This window comes from Pelobates fuscus, chromosome 8, assembly GCF_036172605.1.
Source record: "Pelobates fuscus isolate aPelFus1 chromosome 8, aPelFus1.pri, whole genome shotgun sequence".
Taxonomy (NCBI): Eukaryota; Metazoa; Chordata; class Amphibia; order Anura; family Pelobatidae; genus Pelobates; species Pelobates fuscus.
Window position 1 is genome coordinate 69,912,403 of NC_086324.1, and position 26,956 is coordinate 69,939,358.

Below are 26,956 nucleotides of genomic sequence, written 5' to 3' on the forward strand. Positions count from 1 at the left end.
ATCGCTAACCTCTGTGGTATCAGATACCACCTCATAATAATTTTATTGTAGGCCTCCCATAGCGAGAGACTACTCGAAGCCTGTTTAGTGTGCTTCAGTGCTAATTGCCATTCCTCTTGAGAGATTTGGTGACCTATGTCCGCTTCCCATTTAGTCATGTATTGCAGTTTATCTGGTGTATTACGTGTGATGATTGCATTATAACAAATGGAGAGCGGTTTCGCTAATTTTTTCAAGGATAATTGGTGCGGTTGAAGTATAGGTGGTTTGTCCCCAGCTTCCGTGAGCCTGCCACGGGTTAGCAATATATTTTTAACCCTTAGGTATAGAAATAGATCTCTAGAGTCTAATTCAAACTCCCTCTGCAAGTCAGCGAATTGCTTTACATCGTCACCTGACATTAAATCCCTCACTAGTTTTGCACCTTTGTTCCACCAGTTACCCATTTGTAAACCCGGGGAGTAGGCTGCTAATGCCATGATTGGCGCTTTCCTAAAGAGTTGTGTTGGATCTAGCATTAGTGGGCTCCAGGCTCTCCATGCTTTAAGCATGTTGATTGAGCATCGTATGGTCGGACTCGGAGACGTCAGAGGCATGGAAAATGTCCACAGATAGTGGGTGACATCACGCGTTTCAAGGCATGCATTTTCTAATGACAGCCAAAGTGGGTTATGGGAGGGGTCATGATTTCTGAGGAGTCTCATTCCCTGTGCCAAGAAGGATGCTTTGTAGTATGCAGAAATGTCAGGCATACCCAGCCCACCTTTTCCATGAGAAAGTCCCAGGCATCCTTTAGCTACCCTTGGAGGTTTTCTCTTCCAGATGTGTGCATTTACAGTGCTTTGGAAAAGTTTAAGCAGAGAGGTTGGGAGGGATATGGGCAAGGTTCTGAACAGGTACAGGATGTGTGGTAGTGTCATCATTTTGACCAGGTTGATTCGGCCTAGCCAGGAGGTATCTAAGCTGTCCCATTTTGCAAGGGTGTTTTTAACCTTATTTATCAGGGGGTAGTGGTTTTCTTTGGTCACTGTCTGGAGGGATTTAGCCAGCTTGACACCCAGGTATTGTATAGATCTGGTGCGCCAGTCAAAAGGTTGTTGCGGTTTCAGTTTTTCCAACACAATTTTAGGTAAATTAATCGGCAGGGCTTGCGTTTTGGTGATATTATTTTTATAGTATGAGATTTGTCCATAGCCTACCAACATTCTCATAAGTGAGGGCAAGGAGGACTCTGGATTCGTTATGAATAGGAGTATATCATCTGCAAACAGAGCTAACTTTTTGGTGCCCCCTGGTGTGTTTAAACCTTGTATGGTAAGGTCTTGTTTTATTATCCGTATGAGCGGTTCTAAACAGAGAATAAATATGAGAGGGGATAAGGGGCAGCCCTGTCTAGTGCCATTTCTTATGGCAAATTTGTCAGAAATGAAACCTGTGCTAAATACTTTTGCCGAAGGGTTTTGGTATAGTGCCATTATACTTGACCTGAAGGCCTGAGGGAATCCCATTTTGGTTAGAGTAAGCAGCATATACCCCCAGTGAAGTCGGTCGAAAGCCTTCTCGGCATCGAGTGCTAATAAGAGGCCTGCTTGGTGGGAGGTGTTTGCCCAGTCTATCAAGTTCAGGAAATGCCTGGTGTTGTCCCCTACCTGCCGACCTTGGACAAACCCCGCTTGCTCCTCTGATACGAGGTCTGGGAGGATAGGCTTGAGTCTGGAAGCAATGAGTTTGGCATATAATTTAGTGTCTGCGTTCAGAAGTGAAATCGGTCGCAGGTTTGCGCAGTGTGTAGGGGGTTTGTTTGGTTTGGGCAGAGTCACTATATGTGCTTCTAGCATTTCTGAGGGCATGGTTCCTGCCTCTTTTATATGATTAAATAGCTTGGTGAGAGGTGTGATGAGTTGTTTGGTCAACTTGATATAGTAGTAGTTGGACATACCGTCTGGCCCTGGGGCTTTGTGTTTGGGTAGGGATTTTATTGCAGTCTCCACTTCGTCCTCTGTGAAGGGTCTCTCCAGTTGAGTGCATTGTGTCTGTGTCAAATTAACTAGGGGAGCTTTGTTCAGGAAACTGACTATTTCGTCTTCTGACGGTTGATGCGTGTCGGGGTCGTTTTCTAATTGATACAGTGATGCATAGTATTTCGCTAGTTCGTTTACTATGTCTTGAGGGTTATATAATTTATCTCCTGTGGCGGAGGTTATGTACGGGATTTTAGATTGCAGTTTAGTTTGCCTCACTTTGTTGGCCAACAGTTTTCCAGCCCTATTGCCCATGGTGTAGTACGATTGCTTCAGTGACCTCAGGTGTCTCTCCGTGGTGGCGAGGTGGAGGTTATTTAGTGTTGTGCGAAGTGACATAATTTGTTTATGTGTTGCCAGTGTGGGTTTTGTTTTATGGATAGCTTCTACTTTGGCCAAATTTTGTTCAGCGGTAAGTAGCGCCGCGTTGTGTAACCGTTTTGTCCTAGCCCCTAATTGGATCAATTCTCCCCTCATGACCGCTTTATGAGCCAGCCATTGTGTAGGTATGGGCGACGAGCAGTGAGCATGATCTGTGAAGTATTCCTCTACCCGTGCCTGTATTTTCTGGAGGTGTGTTGGGGTGTCCAGTAGGCTGTCATTTAGACGCCAAGTGCCCCGACCTCTAGCGGGATACGGGATTCGCAAGGTCACTACTAGCGGGGCATGGTCGGACCACGTGATCGGTCCTATTTGTGCTTTAGTGGCAAAGGGCAACGTTTTGGTATCTAGTAAACATAGATCAATTCTTGTGTAAGTCCTATGGACCGGTGAGTAAAATGTATAGTCTCTCCCGCTTGGGTTAAGCCCCCTCCAGGTGTCATAGAAGTCATGCACATGCATCAAGTTCCTAAAGTGCAGGCCTAGGGAGAGTGAGAGTTGTTGTGGTTGCCTGTCACCTTCTCTTTTGACGTCAACACTGGGGTCCGGAGCACAGTTAAAGTCCCCGCATATGATTGTGTGACCTACTCTGAACTTGTTAACCTTTCGGAACACCGTGTTGAGGAAAGTTTTTTGCTTATTGTTGGGCGCGTAGATGGAGGCTATAGTTACCGACAGGCCGTTCAGGGAACCCACTAGTATTAATATTCTCCCATCTTTGCTAGCATACTGGGCGGACGGTGTAAAAGCCCAATCTTTGTGAAAAAAGATGGCAACACCTTTGGCTTTAGTTGCGGACATAGCATGGTAACTTTGGGGGTAGGACTTGATATTAAATTTTGGGGGATTTTTAATACAAAAATGCGTCTCTTGTAGGTTAATTATCGCTGCTTTGGATTTGGTCATTTCTCGCACCGCTAGCCTCCTTTTGTGAGGGCTGTTGAGGCCTTTAACATTTAATGTGAGTACAGTTAGGGAATCAGCCATGATCTTGGTAGGGTGTGAATTTGTGACGGGACCTTGATGTGTCTTTCGAGTCTTGTGACACGTGGCATGGAATTATTCCAGGGTTTGGAAAGGGGAAGGAAAAAGTAGTAAACAGGTACGGGGGAGAGGACATAAAATAACCAAAGTATATACAAAGCGCCCTTGAAAAGAACAGCGCTCTACGTGGGTGAGGTGTGAGTGGGTAAACAGTACCCCTCGCACGTCTCATCCTGGGGTCGTACCTAAGGTTTTAGGCCGAGTGTATAACAGCCTTATTTCTTGAGGTTATGCATTTACCCTTTAACAGTGTCTGAAATAATAGGGGAATACCCGCTGAATAGTGGTATTTAATTCCCTAACTTCTGTCCCGTCACCCTCTGGACATTGCGCTGACATGACCTAACATAGCTCAGCATTCCTGATGTATGGTTGTCGTGTGCCCCCCTCGTGCTGCATCTATTGTGGTAGCTATGTGGCTCCCGTCCCCTTGCGTCTGCCCTAAATCTCTTTCCACTTGGATAATGTGGGTTCGGGTATACCCCACGCCTTTTAAATCCCGCAACCCTGGTACCAGGGTGTAGCATAGAAGATACATACGTTATCACGGTACAGACATATATATACTCACAAACCATTTACTATAGCATGTCAGAGATCAGAGGGTTAATCATGGATCAGAGTGTCTCTTATCGTTCAATAGTCGCCATGGGACAACGGCAAGTCCGCGCTGAAACACGTCCCGCATTGTCAGTCCTTCCTACGCGGTGAGCCCGCCATCTGCCATTCCGCTTGCGGCCTTGTCGGGGATACTGCGGTTGAAGCGTCTTGTGGCGCTAGCGGGAACAGGCCCCATTCCTTTAGTAAGCGCATTCCCACCTCCGGCTCGTTGACGGTGTGTGTCTTGGCGTTCCTCCAAATGAGTAGCTTCGTCGGGTAGCCCCATCTGTATTGTATGTCGTTGTTCCGCAATGTCTTGGTAACATTAATGAACTCCCTCCTCCTGCTCATAGTCATAGCCGACAAGTCTGCGTATAATTGAACTCCTGTATATGGTTCAGGCATCGCAGGCAGTTTCCTTGCCGCTTGTAAAAGAGTGTCCTTGGTCTTGTAGTAGTGAAAACGTGCTACTACATCGCGTGGCGTATCTTGTCGCAGATTTTGCGGCTTCGGTAGCCTGTGGGCACGGTCCATCAGCCAGTCTTGGTCAGTTATTTCTGGTACTAGGGACTTGCACAGAGACAACAGGTAGTGAGGTAGTTGTTCTCTTGTGACACCTTCTGAGATTCCGCGAAAGCGCACATTGTTTCTGCGCGAGCGGTCTTCCATGTCCGCCATTTTCCGTTTCAGGAACTGTTGTTCTTCCACCAGTGCTTGCCCAGTATCTGCTAGCGTGTCTTGTGCTGCGCAGATGTCATCAGTGCGTGCTTCCAGGTTGTTAGTTCTTTCTCCCAGATCTGCTACCTCCTTTTTTATATCGTTTGTGGCTTTTCTCAAGTCAGATTGTAGGCTGAGTCTAAAGTCCTGCAACATTGCATACAGCCTCTTCTCCGTGACTGGAGCGTCGGTGTAACGCTGCTCCTCGGTCTCCATGTGAGGGTTTGAGGCCTCTGATGCCTCCAGCTCCTCGTTGCCACCATCTTGCACCGGCCGCGACCGGTCTCTTTTCGTCGAGCGGATCGAATCCGTCAGCTTTGTCTGTTTTGCTGGAGACATGAGAGGCAGAAGAGGTAAGGCTTAGCCGTTTTTCGCCGTGTATTGGGGGGTAAAAGCTGCTTTAAATTCACGCTATGGCTGTTTCGGACCGGGAGCTCTCACTCCATGCGTCCGTTCACCTCGGCTGTCGGCCACGCCCCCCGTCATCAAATCCTTTATGTCTATCTTGTGGACTGTATTGGTTCACCTATACCAACCGCCACACAAGAAACAATTATAGAGTTATTCACCCAAGTGTGAATTTCCATGAATTCTGAGTAAAATCAAAGTGTATTTCACATCTTAGGCAAAAATCCGAAAACCGAAAACATAACTGACTTGACAAATTTGAAATTTACTTTGATTTCACAGCAGTTCACACTTCAATGAAACACCCTGATATGGTTTTGTTCACTACACCTGGACTGCTGGGGAATAGACAGTGTGATATAACCAAACTACCTGCGCTAAATATATTTTTTTTCCCCCAATTTAGCTATTTCAAACCTAAAGGTTGCAGCTGCCTTGTTAATTTGCCACTCCTTCTGGTTCATTGAATAAACCCTGTCGTATTTATATTTCCGAATATACTGGAGTTTAACAATACTAGGAGTGACGGACCATAGTGTGAATACCATGTATCTTGTATATCATAGTATTTCACAATATGTCAATTGTATCCCCCTGAAAGCCATAGCAGCCCCTTAGTGAGATTTTTATGATGATTATTGTTTTTATTAAAAAGTTAGCAGACCTTATCCACACATACAATTCCCATTTGGGCACTTAACATGAAGGGGCCACTAAACGCCAAACTTCTGAACTGAAGCTCTGGAACACATTATTCCATTTCTATCCAGATGTGGTCGCTGGGTCACAGAGGTGTTCCAAACGTGATCTGTGTACTCCCACAACACCTACTGCCCATCAGAGCATTATGGGAACTATGTAGCACATTCGCATATATTACACGAGTGTAAATTGTCAGGAATTTAAAGGTGAATGCTGTGTTTTAGACCAGAATAGTAGAACTAAAAACATAACTGACTTTTTCCATTTTTGATTATTGTGACCTAAAACTTGAAATTTACTTTGAATTTACATTGAGTTCCCGACACTTTAGGGAATAATCCTGATTATGTAGCACTGTACAAAGAATCCCTTCATTTAAAAAAAAAAAAAAACACTTTTAATGCTGCAATAATTGTTTAAATATTATTTTTTCCACATCATTCTGTACTTACTCAATAGCCCATAATGACAAAACGAAAAAAAAAATACAAAAAAAATAGACAGGTGTGTGTCTTTCCAAAAAATATGTCCAATCAATTGAATTTGTCGCAGATGGACTCCCATCAATGTATAGAGGCATCTCAAAGATGATCCAGATAAATGAGATGTATCTGAGCTAAATTTCAAATGTATTAGCAAAGGGCCTGAATAATTATGTCAATTTGAAATTTCAGTTTTGCTTTTTTTTTTTTTTTTAATTGACAAATTACGGTATTCAAAATTTTTTTTATTTTTTTTTGCTTTGTCATAGGGTATTTGGTGTAGATTGAAGTGAAAAAAATGTAAACACTTGTAGCATAAGGCTACAAAATGAAGGGGTCTGTATACTTTCTGAATGCAATACAAATTGTCAAAATTGTTACTAATATGATTGTTTTATTGACATATATCGCATGTATAATCACACACATGACAATAAGGAGCTCCATGGCTGTATTTAGTTAACCAGGAAACTGGGGAGCGTCGACAAGGTAATTGCAAAGTTTGGGCCAGAATATCCAAATTGGAAAAAATATATATCTTTTTTTCAGCTTGGCTTTTTGTTTAACATAAATTGTGCAATGTCCCTTGTCAAGTCATCATAATTCCCTGTGTAGCGAACTCTGCCTAGTCACATATCTAGCCAATATTAAAGGCCTGAGAAATGTCAGTGACTTTATTTGTACAGTAATGCCCTAGTCCACCTCACACTCCCTTCCTGTGTGCTTTCCTACACCCCTGCTTGCCCATCAGAGCAGGAAACTGCCTCGATTGCTGCTGTATCCATACACCATACTGATTTTCCGTTCACATCACAGGTCTGGCGCGGCTTTATCCAAAGAAAGAAAACCAAGCAGTTAAGAGAAGAGGAAATGGTTTTCCTGGGCATGGTAGGTTGACTAGAGGACACATTTCTCTACGTATTACAGTGTCTAACAATGCAAAATTCACTTTCTCCTTTTTATGATGATTAAGGAAGAGAAGGAAACAAGAATTAAAAACCTGTCCATAGGAATGCTTTGTTAGGATCACATCTTTACTATAATTAATAATAATCAGGGGCCTATCTATTCAATATATAGGACATGTTTAGGACTACCCTATGTTACTGATTGAAGATAGTTCTAAATTTCATTCATGCACATTGAAACATGTTTTTATTACAATACATCTATTTTCTAAAGTTTACAGGAATAAAGTCAATCAAATCGTGCAATACAACTCAGGTCTAACAGTATTTTTGTGTAATCTATACATTTGGTTCTTCTTCTTATTATTTTTGGCATTTATATAGCTTAATCAAACGTACCTCTTCAGTAATTTAGCTATTACATTTACTTCTCACTACACTACTAGTCTTCGCTGTTACAGAGACATCCAACTCCATATGTAATATTGAACTACAAATATGGTCGCTACAGATGGACTCTCATGCATCGCTCATCTCAGAGAACCAAATAGCATTTTTTAGATAAGGGTATCTTTTAATTTATACATTTGCTACAGTTTTACCACCATAATGTATAAATTCAGTTGTTTGTTTTGTCAACTTTCTGCTGGGAGGAGTAATCATATCAAAATGGAGAATCACAGTTAGGTCAGTGTTTGGGAAGATCATTGGTTGACTTTGACTCATTGATCTCGATACTAATTATCTGTCACAAAGATTCACACTCTACAGTGTTTGAGTACAATTGTTTAACCATACATTTATATTACTATGAAACATTCTTGAAATTCTTTCAGGTACTTTTTGCCAAACTTACAGAACCTCAACAGGCACTATTTGATATCTCTTCTTGGAGGTTTTCAGATAAAAGTGATAGCTTAGAGATTGAAAGGGTATATTTAATAAGGATTAACTCACATTCACAACCTGTTACCCACAGCTGAATGCAAAGCAAACTCCTTATTTTCTTGCAATTTTTTGGCTTAATAATATAATCAGTGTATAATGCTGACTTAACCTACATATGTATTGCCCATTACACATGGGTAGCAGTCAGAGAGCACATGTACCACATACGGTATCAGGCATTAATTTTGAAAGTTGCATACTCCTTTCTAAAGAACCTCATGGTGCCTGTCGAAACAATTTTACAGGTCGCTGGTTTACCAGATCAGAGAAGTTTTCCACACAGGAGTTGTGTGTGAACAGTCAAAAAGGGACATAATCTATATCTTGTACTTTAAAAACTTTACTAAGCACACCAAATAGTTTTGGAGTTGCACATTTGTCAAGGTTTATATGGGAACACATATAATGTGGAAATAAAGGAAAATAAATCAGTATAACTCTGTGTGTATACATTGAAATTGATCTTTACTAACATATCCATCGCTGTTTATCTATATAGCAGCAGGTTTGTCATTTTAAACAGTACTGATCACGTTTCTCCTTCAATATCCCCTGAGGCTTGACATACAGTAATTAGGAGAAAGAGAAAATTAAGACACACACTTTTTTTCAAAACACATAATATATATTGTTATAATTATATAGTTATAATCATCACTGCATATTCTCACCCGTCAGTTATTGCGCTTTATCAACAAGTGCTACTTGTTTTGTAGAATAAAATCGACTTCCTTAGGTACACAATATTTTAGAATTGTAAAAGTCAGTTCGCCTCTTGGAGTGAGCTCACCTCTTGAACAGTTAGTAGGGACAATCTGCCATTGTCATCTGGGATATTCATTAAGTGAGCTTAGGTGTAAAGTGGGAAAAGACATTTGCTCCATATTGCAGGATTCCCTGGTCCATGAGACTCTGTTGAGTTTCATTGGAAAGAGTGGCGGTCCTGTTGGTTGTAGTGGAATTCACTGCAGCCATTGTTTTCTCTATATTGAATTCTTTCCAACTTCACTTTGGAACTGAGTCTTTTCTAGTCAATGGGGTCTTGACTGGTCTCATTTCAATGATTGGGAAATTCATCGTTTTACGAATAGATTTACAATTACAACTTCTAATGTCTGACACAGTACACCTCCCATTAAAATCAAATGCTTGTGTAATGTTTTATAATAAACCTGATCGCAATACGCTGTTTATTTGATTTCACCTTATGGAAACACAAAGTATATATTAATGGATCATGGAAAAGGTGCAGTAACAAAGACTACATCTGTATTGTTGCTTTTTCGTTCGGTCTTTAATCACAACACATGTACTACATGTGGACTACATTATGAGACAAAGCTATAATAACAACCGTGTTATTTGGTTGAGTGCTTTCCTTTAATTATGGAGAGTTGTAGATCAGACCTCAGATCTGAACCTGTCTAGGCAATCCCTGCTCAAGCAATGCCGGGCCTTTGTGTGAGGGGAAAAGTGATTTTGGCAGATGTGTGTGGAGGCTGATCCCTGGGTTATGAGCAGTTCTGCTGCCAGATAAACTTTGCTGGGACCCCGTGGGATGCACTGAGCAGCCTTGCCTGTATCTGAGTGTGTGTGCAATGATGGATTGAGAGACAGCTGCACCACTTCGTGCTTTTCTGATCATTTGTCTTACATAGTAAATGAGGGATAGCTCAGGCCTGCCCAGGTACGCTGCACACAAGAATGAATTATCACACTTATTAATCTGCCTTTGACAAGCAGAAGGAGGATGTGCTGAAGGAAGGGAGGTGAGAAAGGGAGCTATAATATATAGGCGTACAAACACTATTTTAAAGGTAATCCTCTAATAAAAAACAAAACCATCCGTAGAGCACAAAATAAATTGAATTACGTACTACTAGAAAGCTATGTTTCTCTGTGACACATTGCAGTGACAGATTTAGGGCCTGGAGATGCAGAATTTGATGGGCCTAATAAAATCTGAGTGGTAGTGCAAGCAGTGATACAGCTATATTTAAGAAAAGAAAAAAATATATAAGGGCATAATCCTGGAGGACCATCACCTCTGTTTTCCTGACACGTTGGTTCAGGATATAATGGCGATAAATATAATTTATACAACTGTGATTCTTTACATAACTTTGGTCAGTGGCAGGTCCCAAAGTAATAAAGAATAAAATGAATGTCATTAAACAAACAGAAAAATAAAAGTAAGATAAAATACCAGAAAATACACAGGTTGCAAAATGCATTTCGTCCATTCCATTGGTCTTCCTCAGGTGCATATAGAATACAAGGTTATCATTGTGGTTATATAGTCTATTCATCTATATCAGTCGCTCATATACTATGTGAAGCTGCCCATTTTTATATTTTTTGCTATTTACTATTTATATTATTTTATTTGACCTATCTATACATTTTTTCTACAGTTCATATATAGTCTACCTAATGTCCATTTACTTTTATTTTACTGTTTGTTTAATAAAATTAATTTTAGACTTTATTAGTTTGGTTCCTGGCTACTTATCTTCAAGAACAAAATATTTTTAAGTTCCAGTGGATGTGCCTTTGAACCAAGCTCTTCAAGCAAATCTCCAGTTTGATGTGATGCTGATTAAGTTTAGAGCCGACTTATAGACTCAAAAAATTGTCAGTTTTTTCAATAACCATCTGTGTTACTTTGTATTAGCCAACATACTACACTATGAAGGTTTTTTATTTGTGTACTATATATGCTATATACCTACTACTGTATCAATAGATTAAATATCTCTAGCATGAAGCTCATTCAGCAGGGCCCTCAACCCCTCTGTTCCTGTGCGTCCATTTGTCTGGTTACAATTACGTGTCTGTTAGTCCACCCATTGTACAGTGCTACGGAATTTTGCTGGTGCTATATAAATAATACAATAATAATAATATACTTACCTTTGTACAGGAGGTAACTATAACCATCGTGTACGCCATCACCTTTTTTTGTATTGTTTTCTCATTAAGTGCTTTAAGAGTGTAAAGAAGTGACATTACATTTGGGTTTGTTTGTGTTGCACTGGGTTTTGTTTTTATGAGAACTAATTGCCCCTTCATTTATTGTTATCTATTTGTTCAAATTGTGCACGATCTTGGCACATAAGTTTTGCTTCTGACTAAAGAGTACTTAAAGATGGCTGTTTCCATTGAACAATGGGAAACTAGGAGTTACACTCAAGAGATGTATTAATGTATATATTTGCATTACAACATAGCACACAGGATGAAATAGTAAATGTTTTATTTATTCAATAGGAATACAAATTACAGTTTCCCTTGAATAAAGGAGTGTATGGGGAACATTATTGATATTTTAGTTATATCTCACTAGGGTTTTAAAAGATAGTGATTGGTTCTGCAGTTGTTCAATAGTAATTTTTAACCTATTATATCTACTATACAAAAAATAAAGTTAGAAGCTTGTGTCTTTTTTTTTTTTTTTATTCTTTATTTTGTTTGTGCAGAGGTTTAACATGTGGATTTGCACTGCCACAATAGCTGGTGCAACCAGGTTGGTTTTCACGCTTAATCATATAGCATTAAAGACATTGCACTTTTTTTTTTTAAATGTAGTTATGTAAACAGGATAATATTTTAAGCTTATAAAAACAAGGGAGAACAGTAGCTTGGTTCACAGATGTGTTTCACCCAGTAGTCACATTAAGATTAGCGGTCAGGCTAGTACATTGCATTACAAAACATGGCTAACCGCTCCTATCTTTATGTCTGATTGTACAGTGTTATGCCTTCAATACAGTATGTCTGGTCTATGCTATTATATTTAATTGTGCCATGCTGGGCGAAAGAAAAATAAACAAGAGGGGCTGTCTGAAGCAAGATTAAACTGATATTGCGCTAAATATTACACTGAATACAGGAGTCCACCGCTTGGTGAGTGAGACATGTAAATGCCTCCTTGAGTTCTTGCCCTTTCATCCGATTCCTGATTTACCGGGAGCTTGCTGGGTTGTTGGGTGTATATTCCCCGTGGAGAGGCATGTGTTGCGTAGGTGTTCAGGCAGTTCACCTGGTGCTATTTTGTGGAGGTAGGCTGTTCAAAGTCCCCAGTCTCTGCACCCTAGCTGGGCCCCAGTTGGCTGCAGGTTTTACTCTCAGGGTGTTGGGCCTTGGGTGCTTAGTTGTACCTTGGCTCCAGGGCGTCCACCTCGCAGGTAGTCGGGTTCTCCGGTGCCTCAGTTTTCTTTTCGTCAGGGGTGGGCGAGGTGGTTTGAAGTTTGTAAGTCACTGATATCAGTGCCTCCGAGGTGTGTACATGCTTTTGTCTCGCAAGTATTTCATCCAGCTTACGCAGGGTCGAGGCAAAGAGGGTGTCGGCTGTGGGCGCCGCCATTTTGGGAGCCACGTAGGGACTCTCACGTGCAGTAGCTCCTTGCCGCTATGGAGGAGCGGTGTGTGGTCTCCTGGGACCGGGATGACCCCCCCGGTCCAGAGGGGGGGAAGCGGGGGGAGTGCTGCGAGGTGTAAGATGTGGCGTCTGGAGAGCGGCCGTCCCTTCAATGCCAGCCAGGCCTGTGGGCCTCAAGAGGCCGGAGTCCAGTGTATCGGGTCAGGACAGCGTCGAGATTGGTACCGTTCGGGTCGAAGCTTGTGCCTTTTTTAAAAAGAAATCTTTATTTTTGGACAGCCACATAAGAAAAACATATAAGCATATGATCAGTTGCACATCAAGTATGAATTAGCCACAGTGTTTTTCAATGTACTGTAGGTAGTGATAACATAGATGCTGAAGAAGGTTGTGCCTTTTTATCAAATATTTGCATATGTATAAGTCTTTCTTAGTTCCTGGGAGTGTGATTAGAAAGATATTGAAGTTATTATAATCATGGTTTATTTACTGCAATCCATGCTATGGTAGTTAGTAAATCTTATGATTGAATGAGATAAAGGGCAAGACATACAGACATCAAAACAAGATTTAATGAAACTTGGGCAGAAATTAATCTTTTGATCTGATGAACGCAGACATTGTCAATATCTCTGCAGGATCTCACTGGGAGATATTTCATAGTTCTTTTTGTAACCTTTAGCAGCCGCACTGTGGGGGTTTGAACTTCACCATAGGGTTCTGGTGGAATTCACACTAAGCAGAGTGACTGAAATCGCCCGACACAATTCATGTTGGGCCTCCTGGCGATTTGTGTAACTCTGAGGTTTCTAGATTTCAGAGATAGAAAATAACAAAGCCATTAACAGAGGGAGACCATCAGAGACAAAAAGATTCAGCAAGGGACAGATGAAGTTAAAAAGAGGCACAAAGAAATGGACATGGTCAAAAAACTACAATCTGTGAAAATGGCCATCACTCCTATTTAGTATCTCTAATCATTCAGTGGTCTTGATTTTCCTGGATTTGTGAACATACAAACCATAGAAAAGAGCTGACCTGTCCTCACTGAAGTCATGTAAACTATATCCAATCACAGCCAGGAAATCAAGCGAGATAAATAGCAGCCATACGAGACAGAAAAATGCAGAGTAAGAAAAATATTCAACCCCATGCACTCTCTGCATATCTGGGATGAACTAATTTACAAAGTGCCATTAAAGTGGCCGCATACTCTTTAATTTGGCGTATCATGATCTCCATATTGCGTTCCTTTAAATTTGTTTATTTGTTTCTTCTACAATTGCTAACCAGCACGGTTTGCTTATATGTGACTATGTGTATCTTTGTGGGTACACCTACATACCTACATTTTTATGTAAGTTGTCGATTTCCTCTATCTATCCAAAATACTCATATCTATTATTTATACAATATATTTCCCAACCTATTTAAAAAGTAGTTCTCCTCTTTTAGCAATATGTCCATTTTATATATCTTCCTATTAAATTGGGCATTATTATCACCTGTTCTGCTTTTATGACAATATACTGCTCCTTATGTGAATTCTGTGACTCATTATTTAATCTTCCATTACAAAATAGAATAAAAAGAAGTAAGATGTCCCAATTTATAGGCTAATCGAAGACTTAGATGCCTGTGAGCCCTCAAGTAGTGAAAGAGCTGATGATCCTGACCCCAGGCCGTCAATGGATGGTGAAATAGGGATACACATGTGGTTCTTATTGCTCACTCAATTGCTTAAGTGGATTTTTGTTATTCCATGATAATTCGATATGGAAAAGACAACTTAACCCTTATGTGTATTGCTCTTGTGTGTAATTGCTTCTAACAATCAACTGGATTTAATTATTTGTAATATGCAGAGAAAGAAAAGTGTCTGCCACTAGCAAATGCATTGCTGCTGATTTTGTCAGAGTGTCACTTGTAGGAAATAGCTACAAAGCTGACAGTGTACTTACGGAAGTTCTTCCCATCCCAGTCTCAAGGCACACATACAGTTCAGGGTTAAGACATTTCACAATTCTGCTTTAATGGGAATAGTGACAAAACCTAAAGAGATGAGCCTCTATCTACATCACTGAATGATACGCTACCTACCTACTTATGCTATGGAAATGTTTTTGTATATTGTAAACGTCCATGGGCCATTGAGAGAGATAATATGGTCTATCCAATAAAACGTTCAACTGAGAGCAGTGTATACAGCAGAGCTATGTAAATTTCATTTTTTGTAGATTTCAGCACTGTGACTTGAAGTACTTTGTAGGACTCTGAAGGTTACTGTGGATACAGGCAGGCAAATGCCTATACTGTTTTCAATTTTTAAAAAGCCATGGCATGGATGCCCACTCTCTTCTCTTCATGTCATCTTTTTCAACTTAACTTCCAACTATTTATGGAGAGGTGTTGGGTGGTTAATATTGTAAACCAAGCTTACTTGCAGATATTATTCAGTTGACAATGTTATTTCTCATCACTTATCTTTATGTCCTACACTCTGCACACCTACTGAGATGTCCTAGGCTTCACGTTTAAAATGTGCAACCCATAATTCGGCTAAATGCAGAGCAGGATATGAAACATGTGAACATGTGTACTGTCATCCATAGGTGTGCAACAACTTTACATCTTAGGTATAAATCCAAGTTGGTATCAACAGTGTAGAGCTAGAGCCATCTATATGGAGGGTGTCTGCAGAGTTACAGTTAGGTCCATAAATATTGGGACATCGACACAATTCTAATCTTTTTGGCTCTATACACCAACACAATGGGTTTGAAATGAAACAAACAAGATGTGCTTTAACTGCAGACTTTCAGCTTTAATTTGAGGGTATTTACATCCAAATCAGGTGAACGGTGTAGGAATTACAACAGTTTGTATATGTGCCTCCCATGTTTTAAGGGACCAAAAGTAATGGGACAGATTAACAGTCATAAATCAAACTTTCACTTTTTAATACATGGTTGCAAATCCTTTGCAGTCAATTTCAGCCTGAAGTCTGGAATGCATAGACATCACCAGACGCTGGGTTTCATCCCTGGTGATGCTCTGCCAGGCCTCTACTGCAACTGTCTTCAGTTCCTGCTTGTTCTTGGGGCATTTTCCCTTCAGTTTTGTCTTCATCAAGTGAAATGCATGCTCAATCAGATTCAGGTCAGGTGATTGACTTGGCCATTGCATAACATTCCACTTCTTTCCTTTAAAAAACTCTTTGGTTGCTTTTGCAGTATGCTTCGGGTCATTGTCCATCTGCACTGTGAAGCGCCGTCCAATGAGTTCGGAAGCATTTGGCTGAATATAAGCAGATAATATTGCCCTAAACACTTCAGAATTCATCCTGCTGCTTTTGTTAGCAGTCGCATCATCAATAAATACAAAAGAACCAGTTCAATTGGCAGCCATACATGCCCACGCCATGACACTACCGCCACCATGCTTCACTGATGAGGTGGTATGCTTTGGATCATGAGCAGTTCCTTTCCTTCTCCATACTCTTCTCTTCCCATCACTCTGGTACAAGTTGATCTTGGTCTCATCTGTCCATAAGATGTTGTTCCAGAACTGTGAAGGCTTTTTTAGATGTTGTTTGGCAAACTCTAATCTGGCCTTCCTGTTTTTGAGGCTCACCAATGGTTTACATCTTGTGGCGAACCTTCTGTATTCACTCTGGTGAAGTCTTCTCTTGATTGTTGACTTTGATACACATACACCTACCTCCTGGAGAGTGTTCTTGATCTGGCCAACTGTTGTGAAGGGTTTTTTCTTCACTAGGAAAATAATTCTTCGGTCATCCACCACAGTTGTTTTCCGTGGTCTTCCGGGTCTTTTGGTGTTGCTGAGCTAACCGGTGCTTTCTTTCTTTTTAAGGATGTTCCAAACAGTTGATTTGGCCACACCTAATGTTTTTGCTATTTCTCTGATGGGTTTGTTTTGTTTTTTTCAGCCTTATGATGGCTTGCTTCACTGATAGTGACAGCTCTTTGGATCTCATATTGAGAGTTGACAGCAACAAATGCAACAAATGCAAATAGCACACCTGAAATGAACTCTGGACCTTTTATCTGCTCCTTGTAAATGGGATAATGAGGGAATAACATGCACCTGGCCATGGAACAGCTGAGCAGCCAATTGTCCCATTACTTTTGGTCCCTTGAAAAGTGGGAGGCACATATACAAACTGTTGTAATTCCTACACCGTTCACCTGATTTGGATGTAAACACCCTCAAATTAAAGCTGAAAGTCTTCAGTTCAAGCACATCTTGTTCATTTCATTTCATTGTATAGAGCCAAAAAGATTAAAATTGTGTTGATGTCCCAATATTTATGGACCTGACTGTAGTTTAGTTACAGCATGCTATGGCTTGTTTTCTAATGCAGCTGGTTTAAAAAGTTGACAAGTCATCTGGTATGCACCTAGACTCAGAGTCATCCGGTTTAGAGTTCAAAATGGAGCAGCAACCAGCAGCAGCAGCTTAAATAACAGGGTAGTGCTTAAGTGGTCCAGTTTACAGAGGAGCACATTTATTACAAATGTATCTGTGAAGCGGAAAAGGACCCTCATGCATAGCAGGCTATCAGTGTGGGCCATAAGGTCCAACAGGCCCTAAGGGGGATTGGAAGGGATTGCTATGTAAATCAAGAGTCTCATACTAGAGTGGAAAAACTTAATTGGCTTCTACATGTAGGACACCCAAATAGACTGCAACACCGCTGAGCCTTGACTGTACAGTGAAATAGTCAGCAAACTCGAGTGCATATGGGCTCAAATTATACCAGGTGATTATACGTTAGCCAAACGTGGCAATTTTGAGGTGATTAGACACTGTCGTGGCCGCATCTGTTTGGTTTTTTTAACTCCCCTCTCGACTGCAATACATTTTACTGTCCCCCTAGTCATCCCCAAATGCCCCAAGGCCCCCTTATTTCACCTTTTTTTAAATCATTATTTTATGCCGGGACCTAGGTCCTGGGTGTTGCCATCTCTGTGTGGGCTGATAAAGGCCCTGTGGGACATGTCATCTGCCCACACTAGATAGCGCTATGAAATTCTTGTGCATGCCCAGTTGAACAGTTGGGCATTCGCTATTTTCCGAAATTTGGGCGGGAATTTCGGCTATTCATTCATCAGAACTCGAATGAATGAATAGAAATTTCAAACTAACAAAGGAAGACCTTTTCGTTTGTTCGTTTAGTTTATTACAAGGAGGAAGCTACCGGCTATCTCCCCCCATGTCCGCTGTCATTCTATGAGAGTCAATATGAACCCCATTTTAGCATAAGGCAGATTAAAATCTCCCAAATGCCCCTACTAGCAATTTTGCTCTTTCAGCCTTTTAGTAGATAGCTCCCTGATCCTTGTGGGAATTAGAAGGTTATCTACTAAGCGGCTGCAAGATGTAGCTGTGGCACGAATCGGATCTGAATTTCATTCATTCAAATTAAATTTTGAACTGAGCAAAATGCACACATTTCATCCTAACACGAAAATACAAACTGAAGTCATCTATTAGGACGAAACTTAGTAGTTTCACCGGCGCCCTGTCTAAATGACAGGATGTTCGAATGGCGAATTAAGCAACACAAGAACACAGGAGGAGAGGTGAGTATTGTGGGAAAATTTATTTGACCACAGGAAATGAAGCAGACTTAAGCTCCTCCTTGGGTCAAAGATGGTGAAGCGTAGGAAAAATGCATAATACAAAGTAGTGCCTACTTTGTCTTATGTTTTAAAGAAAACTAGATTAGATAGGAAGATATGAAGAGCAGATTCTGAGAGAGGAAGATAAAAGGAAGCAATTGGGGAAAGGTAAGTTTGGCATGCAAGTGTCGCTTTAATAAGTCTAACTGGTTGGTCCACTGAAGGTACACAAATGTCACCATTTATAAATAATCAAGGTTGTTCCCTGGCAATTAGATCCGTGAATCATAATAAGAAATCTCAAATAGAACAAGAGAAAGGATAGCGACGGTTATTTGGTACACAATGTAATTGCTCTTATCTATTTCTGTGGTTTTCAATATCATTTATCACTGTCTGATATGTGTGATATAAACCGAAAAGAAAAAATGATGTGCATATGCTGAAAACTAATGTCTTGCACTTAATGCAGCAGCTCAGGATGTAATAGAAAGGCACTCACTGTGTGGCATTAATATAGCGTGATACATTGTCACTACAGTATAAAATGACAGAGTCCCAGCACTACAGTGTGTAATGGCTTTGTACACAGGCAGGGAGCTTCTCTCGAGTTCCGCAGTCTTCCTGAATGCCTTCTATTTATATCTGCACAATCTTTCTGATAAATTAGCTGTTATGGACACTTTGCATAAATATTTATGCCTTTGTTTGCGTGGGGGCAGAACGGTTTGATTTACAGGGTAATGTTATGTTTAATGACCCACTCTCCGGCTCTCAACAGAGCCAAAGTCACATATCACAAATACAGAACATTTAAAGGGAACACGCAGAGAACCTTCTTTTGTGCTGCTGAGTTGCCTTAACTCTGTATATACTGGCAGAATGTTGAGTGATTTGCAATGGATGTCTAGTTTGGGTAGAAATTACTTTGCGTGTAATGGGGAAGAACGATGTGTGGTTATGGGGTAGATAAAAACGCTGTCCTGTTTGGTAGAATAGAGAATAACAGAATGGACAAAGAGAAGATATAGTTTTGTTTTAAAAGATCCTGTTTTTTTTCATGGATATTTGTAAGTTGCAAAGAATTGGCATTTTAAGCCTTTGCAATAGATTAGGGCTGTATGGGCTGTATGAGCATGTAGGGATTTGCAGTTCACATAAACTGGGAAGTAAGAGTGGAAGCCAGTTCCCACGTTTGGGGCAAGCAGGCACAAGCTGGAGTATGCCAACAAATGTATAATTAATATTGGCATTTCAGATCAAAACCCTCCACAATTATTATCTGACCACTATGACCCGCGTATTCAATTCCCCATCGAAATTTACCACCTCTGTGTGGAGAACATTGTTGTTATAGGTTGATTTCTAAATTGAAATACAGCAAAGCCATGAGTCTTGGCCTGTTGTCTTATTCTTGTGTCTTGACTGTTGCAACTTTCATTTGAATGGCATTTTCCCACCCACTATTGTACATCTCTGCCATTTAGGAGTTAAATCACTTTGTTTATGCAGCCCTAGGTACACCTCCCTGCATGTGACTTGCACAGCCTTCCTAAACACTTCCTGTAAAGAGTCATATATTGTTTACACTTCCTTAATGGCAACTTCTGTTTAATTTAGAATGTCTTATCTCCTGCTCTTTTAAAACTTGCTAGACTCTACAGGAACCTCTTGTATGCAATTAAAGCTCAATCTACAGAGAAGGAGATAAAAACTTTTAAAGTTACATCTGATTGAAAATGAAACCATTTTGTTTTCATGCAGGCAGTGTCAATCATAGCCAGGGGAGGTGTGGCTAGAGCTGTATAAACAGAAACAAAAGCTATTTTAACTCATAAATGGCAGATAATTGAGCAGTGAGACTGCAGAGGCATGATCTATACACAAAAATTGCTTAATTAAGTTAAAGTTGTTTTGGTGACTATAGTGTCCCTTTAACCCCTTAAGGACCAAACTTCTTGAATAAAAGGGAATTATGACATGTCACACATGTCATGTGTCCTTAAGGGGTTAAACTAAAGGTTGGAAAATAATCTCTAATTTACTTGCCTGAGCTGGAAACCTTTCTAACTCTAGTGTATAGTTAATGACCCGAAAACAGACACTTGCTCCATTTAGTGGTGGTCTCTATTGGAATCCCATGCATACGGCTTGTGTGATGCTATATACAAAGGTCCACAGAACCCAAATCTGGCTCATGTCCTAATTACTGAAAACATCATCAGACATTCCCTCTGATCCTTGTCTGATCCTTTCTTACATTTCCCTTCTCTCACTTAATAGACTTTCCCAGAATCTGCCACCTACCTGTTGACCGCACTCACGTAAACTGCAGCCCACTCCATCTTTTAATATTGTCAAAAAGGCTTCCAAGGGATTTAACTCACCCCAACCCTCATGCTACCCTGATACCTTTATTCTTAATTAGGCATTTCTCTTTTCACACTCTACACTTCGTTCTCTGTACATTGATGTGTTTTCACCCACTCCATTGCTTTCTCGCCTGCAGTCAGAAAACTACTATTTTTATTATTTGAAATATATTTTGATATTATAAAATGCCATATTAATTTTTTTCATTAACATTTTATTTAAGAATGTGCAGTATATCAAAAGGAAAACTACACTTAGCAAGTATATTATTTTTTATTATAAACTGACAAAATAGTGCTGAGGACCTTGCTTAAAGAAGCTTAAATTAATGTTATTATATTATGCTTTGCCATCAAATTCTTCTTAAAGAGTTACTCCAAGCACTATGACCACTACACTGATATGAAGTGGACAGGACGTCTGGAGTCTGTATGTGTGTCATTTTGCTGTGAGACTCTGAGCATCCAAACTTTAACCCCTCTGCAGCTGGAGGTGTAGTTCCACCTCCGACTGTGTCATTGGGGCATTAGTAGTCAGCCCAGAACAAGGGTTCTGGACTGGCTAATGTGAATTCTGTGCAAATTTGGCTCCTGACAATAGAACACATAGCATGCTGATGCCAGACATACAATGGTGGCCTGTGTCCCCCACCTCTCTGGGACGTTTACGTCAACCCGCCTTCCCTGACATCTGACAACGTTTTAGCTATTTTCTTTCTTTCTTTTTTTGGGGGGGGTTGGGGTGGAGATTGGGGGAACCAATACAGGAAGGGTTACTGTGTTTTGGTTGGAGTAACTCTTTAATGTAAGTGGAAATAAACTGTAGACAGTCACAAGGTTTTGATTCTGAAAATTAAATAAAAAGAATCTCAGCAAAATGTGAACAATTAAATATAATATGCAGTCGCACACCAATAGTTAATTTGCAAAAAAATAATAAGTCATTCCTTTATTTTAAGAAGTATTGTGATTAATAGATTAGCTCAATAAGAAAATATTAGAAAAATCCTGTACTGTTGTATTGCCAAAACCTTTCACCAAAAGACACATTTGTCAAACAAATATAAAAAATCCAGGATGAAATATATGAGTGAATAAACAAAATAACAACGTATCAACATTATAATAGCACACAATTATATTATTTTGTTGCATGATCACTATTTACCTCTTCACAGCTAATATGCCAACAACACAAAAAGATGTACAGTATATAAATTTACCCAGGGTAACATTTTCTATGCCCAAAACACTGACATATATTTAAAATAGGCTCCATCATAATATAATGTCTTCCAATAAATAAACAGCATAAGATGCACATAACATTATTTTAATGCACACAAAATAATATTTCAGTAGTCTGGTGGTTTCTGTATGCACTCTCCTCTTGGTGATCCAGATATTTTCAGGGGCACTTTGGTGGGACTTCTCAGCATGTAGACTTCGCAGATCAGTTTGCCAAACAAATGTTCCTTGTAAAATTTATAGTTGTTATTGTATAGATTTCACAACCAAATTGAGCAACCATGTATGGCTACGTAATGTTTGGTCACTGTTGTATGAGTCACTCAATAAAACAGAAAAATTACAGAACATGAGCTTCCTTGACAAATATGCCTGCCTTTATGGGGAAGATGAACGTATACAGTGGTACACTTTTTCCATAATATTTTATTGGTGAGCTAACTGAACTGTATTGGTTTCATTTACACAAATCTCCCAAAAATTTATAGCGCAATAGATACCAAGCCACTGCTGCTGTAAGCGTGGTGCTGTATTTTTGTGTTTGTATATGATGTTTGTATCACACAGCTATGTTACATTGCTGCCAGTCACCCCATGGTTGTCTTATTAAGAGTTTATAAGTATGTAGGGGCAGCACCCCTTCCTGTCTCAGATAAATTTTCCTTTTAGCTGATACTGGCAAGGTGATTTGTATGTTTTATAGCCCTATTTAGGGTTAATAAATGTGTAGGGGTTTATAAAACACTCCTTCATGTCTCATTAGAGACGTTTACCTTTGATATCAGCAAAGTTTATTGTATGTGTAGAAGCCCTATAAAGGGTTAAATGTGAAAGGGTTTATAAAATACCCCTTCCTGTCTCACTGGAGATTCTTGTCTGATATCAGCAAAGTTTATTGTGTGTGTAGAAGCCCTATAAAGGGTTAAATGTTAAAGGGTTTATAAAATACCCCTTCCTGTCTCACTGGAGATTCTTGGCTGATATCAGCATATCTAATGGCTAGTGTAGGACTCACCTATTGAGGTTTGCCTTGACGTGGCTGGTGAGCTTATATATTCAAATGGCCATTGGAATAAAACTAAAGAGCCTCCATTTTGTTTAAATGTACATGGGGATTTAGGCTAGAGCGCAGGTAACGTTCTCTTTGATTTTTACTATGTATTTTGAGCTGTTGGATACTAAGCCACTGATGCTTTATTTTTGTGAGCGTACTAGATATACCCATCTAAAAAATTTTTCTGTGTACATGGTTATCATGGAGAATACAAGTAGCTGTGATGTGTAGTATATGCATTTGCCCATCTTTGATTGGCATATATTTTTTTTTTAAAACAAGGAATAGTGCAAGATGTGTATCATTAAAGGAAAAACCTACATTAAAAATGCACATTTTCGGGGGGCGGGGCCTGACAGCCAAGATGGCCAGACGTGTTCAGCAACAGCTCCAGCATAACCGAGCATCAAATAAGCTTTTCCTGCTCAATACCACTTTGGATGCAACACAAAATAGACTGGTACACTACCTGGCACCGAGTGGGCAATCGAGACTAAGCGAGATTACCCGAGACATCGAGAACACACAACGTCTGACAATGAGGCCTAGCATGGCTTGCGGCCCAGTGCATGGGGGAGGCGGCCGATCTCACAGCAAGGGGTAAGCTCCCAACAAAGTCTGCTTGGAAGCCCTGCAACCCCCTTCTTTGGACTGGTGGGCGTCATCCCGGTTCCAGCTGGGGAAACTCAACTACTCACAACACTGGAATCCCCCACTAACCAGCCGACAGAATGGCGAGCCCAAAATGCCCGCCTCAGTGCAACACATACAGCACCAAGAGAACACGCTACCCAGACCTGGAGGGAGAGTTTCGAAGCCAGATTCGATATAATCTGCCAGAAGTTTTGGGAGAAAACCATGAGCAGATCCCCTGCCTCTGCTCCACAAGCTCAACCAATCACTCAAGCTGCAATGTTGGAACTCCGAACCTGCATCGGACCGGAGACCCCCAAGGAAGAAACCCCTCCTTGCCGCTCAAGCTTCCGACGGGTTTCCCGACCTCGGAGTTGTGACTACGGTAATAGGAGACGGAGGATCCACGGTCCTGAAGCTGCCCATCCACTTAAGGCCTGGGCTTCGGAGGGCAGAGAACCCAGGAGCAAGGGCCTACCTGAAGCTTGCATGCCTGTAGGATGGCGACTTCCCAAGCACAGCATGAGGTCAAGCAATGGCAACATATCCAGACTGGAGCTGGGCTGTACAGTGTGGCCTATGCGAGGTGTGGGATGACTCCCTGATGATAGAGACTCTGTTATACAACTATTAACCATCGTAAATTATATTTCCAGTGCAGGGATCTCCATATACTTCATATATCTAGATTTACTAACGAAAAGTATCGGTGGTAAGGGTAGCATGTTATACTGTACTCTACTTAATCCTGTATACTTCCTAACATAACTAATGACCTTCCTGTTGGGAATTCCCTCATCTGAGTGTACATCTTGTGTTATAGCTACACCCTGACATGTTTATCTAGCATATATCTACTCATCATACTTAAAAAATGTGCAGTTTTCTCTTGACATATTGTGCTTTAACCCTAAGTCTGTGCTCATTCGTTTTTGCAACCCCACAACATATGTCAGTCATTTTATGTATGTTCGTCTGCACTTTCAAAATAAAGAATTATAAAAAAATAAATAAAATGCACGTTTTCGGTGCACTTGAACAAGGCACTTAATTTTTTCTTAAATTATTATCTAACTTCCTAAAACCCTACCTCTTCTGCACATTCTGCAGCTAAGCCTTTTTGGCCAGCATTAACTTACTTGTTAATGCTAGACAGTGTTCAACCAAATGCTTCTCATGGACAATAAAAAGTACAAAATATATAACATTATTAAATAAATGCAGGATCTTTTACACATTATATGACTAAAATAAAATACTCACATGGTCCTAGAGTAGATTCCTAAAATAAGCTTCTCTCATTGTACAGACAAGTCTGCGGGCTTGAGAGTATTATTATTTCTTCCTGTGAAGTTATTATTTATTCATTATTATCCTACATTTATTTAATTTTAGGCAGGAGGCAGCTTTACACTACTACTAGTCAATTAACAGAGGAGGAGCTAAGACTTCTAATGTAAACATACATTTAGGATAGGTTTGAAAATTAACCTTTCTTTTCAGGAAGTGTGTTGGAGACTGTGTGAGTCACAGCCTGGAGAGATGTGGTTGTGGAAATAATAAGTAGTTAGTTAAAGGGACTCTCCAGTGCCAGGAAAACAAACACGTTTTCCTGGCACTGCAGAATCCTGCAGTGCCCCTCTCACGCCCACTCTCCATCCCATGTTGCTGAAGGGGTTAAAACCCCTTCAGTGACTTACTTGAATTCAGCGCCGATGTCCCTCGTTGCTGAGTCAGGCTCCTCCCACGCTCCTCTTTACACCCCACCTCCTATAGACTGTAAGCTCGTTTGAGCAGGGTCCTCTTCAACCTATCATTCCTGTAAGTTTTCTTGTAATTGTCTTATTTATAGCTAAATCCCCCCTCTTATAATATTCTAAAGCGCTAAGGAATCTGTTGGTGCTATATAAATGGCAATAATAATAATAATAATAAATTATAAGAAACTTAAATACTTGTCAAAAAGAACATAAACAACATACCAAGGCAGTAAACTGTCGTGGATGTCACGGGATTATCATGGCACTTGGGCTGAGGATGCTTCTTTCCGACGGGCTGCAGGCACAAACGGTCAGATCTTTTCAGGGTCCTAGACCACAGATGGCGACGGAGGTGTAGTGGTTGTCGGCTCGCTGTACGAGCTGAGAGCCCAAGTGCCTGAAAGGTATTTGCTATCTCCAATGCTTCTCCAACCTGTAGTGCGCCAGTGTCCCTGGGAATGATAAGGCAGAAAGAAGTACCCCATCTATATGGCATGTTGTGTATGTTCTTTATTCAGCGGTCTCAGAGACCGTCTCCAGTCCATTGTGACCTTAGAGAGATCCGGGGAAAAGGTCAGGGAGTGTTCCTCGAATTTGAGTAGTGTACGGTTGCATACCACGGTCATGATTCAGTTGAAAACTGAAGATTATATCCCTGTTTGGGCCTTAAGTGCCAATAGATGGGCCCGGGATGCGATACCAGTCATCTATTAACATGGCTTTTGCTTGTTTGGTGATGAACAGCACTGTGAGCAGCCTGCAAAATAGTTGGGGGAATTCAAAAGCATCCATAGTGTCAGGCAGGTGCCTTATTTTGATATTTTTCCATCTCCGCCTGTCTTCCAGAGTTGCCATGCAGACTTGGGATAGCACCTGCGAGCGTTGCAGGGTAGAAATCTGTTGTTCCAAACAGGTAATGCGGCTCTCGTGGGACGCTGTGTTCAGCTCGGTGTTATGCAGATGCTCCGAGACCTCGTTAATCTTCTTGCGGAATTGGCTGATGTTGGCCACTATGTTGCGGCGTAGCTCATACAAAAGGCTCCTTAGTGAGTCTTCTGTTACTGGAGGCTTACCTGGAGCTTTAGGTGGTGAGAGTGGTGCCCTGCCGTCTTGTCGGGCTATGTGGTCTGCCTCTCCCGTTGGGGATTCCTCGCTGGAGGTTCGTGAAGGCCCATCAGACATCGGCGCCATCATTGGCCTCAGCGTGGATTGTGGCCTCCACAGCAGATTGCCAATATCGCCCGTTGTTGGCGGTCTGTCAGGTTTGTATTTCTTGTATTTTGGACGCTCCGTGACTTCAGGTAAGTGTTGGTGATAGTTTAAGGTCGTTCAAATCAAGTTTTCTGTGTTTTTTTTTTAGCAATTTTGAGCTTAATTTGCTTGGAGCTCTGAACAGATGCAACTGAGCAGTATTGCCGTCAGCTCCGCCTCCCCCCCAAACTGTCTTGTTAAAGGACCACTATAGGCACCCAGACCACTTCAGCTTAATGAAGTGGTCTGGGTGCCAGGTACACCTAAGATTAACCCTTTCTGCTGTAAACATAGCAGTTTCAGTGAAACTGCTATGTTTACTTTAGGGTTAATCCAGCCTCTAGTTAATCCAGCCTCCTATGAGACTGGCTGAATGCGCACGCGGCTCTTGCCGCGCATGC

At 40.8% G+C, this 26,956-nt stretch overlaps 1 protein-coding gene across 3 annotated transcripts in view; it reads left to right on the forward strand.

The window, feature by feature from the left end:
• IQCA1 (IQ motif containing with AAA domain 1) overlaps positions 1-26,956 on the forward strand; it is a 163,820-nt gene that overhangs the window by 22,159 nt on the left and 114,705 nt on the right. For all 3 annotated transcript variants that reach the window (XM_063430005.1, XM_063430004.1, XM_063430006.1), the window contains exon 6: positions 7,172-7,243. In XM_063430005.1, the coding sequence (XP_063286075.1) occupies positions 7,172-7,243 (72 nt within the window). The remainder of the gene's footprint in view (positions 1-7,171; positions 7,244-26,956) is intronic.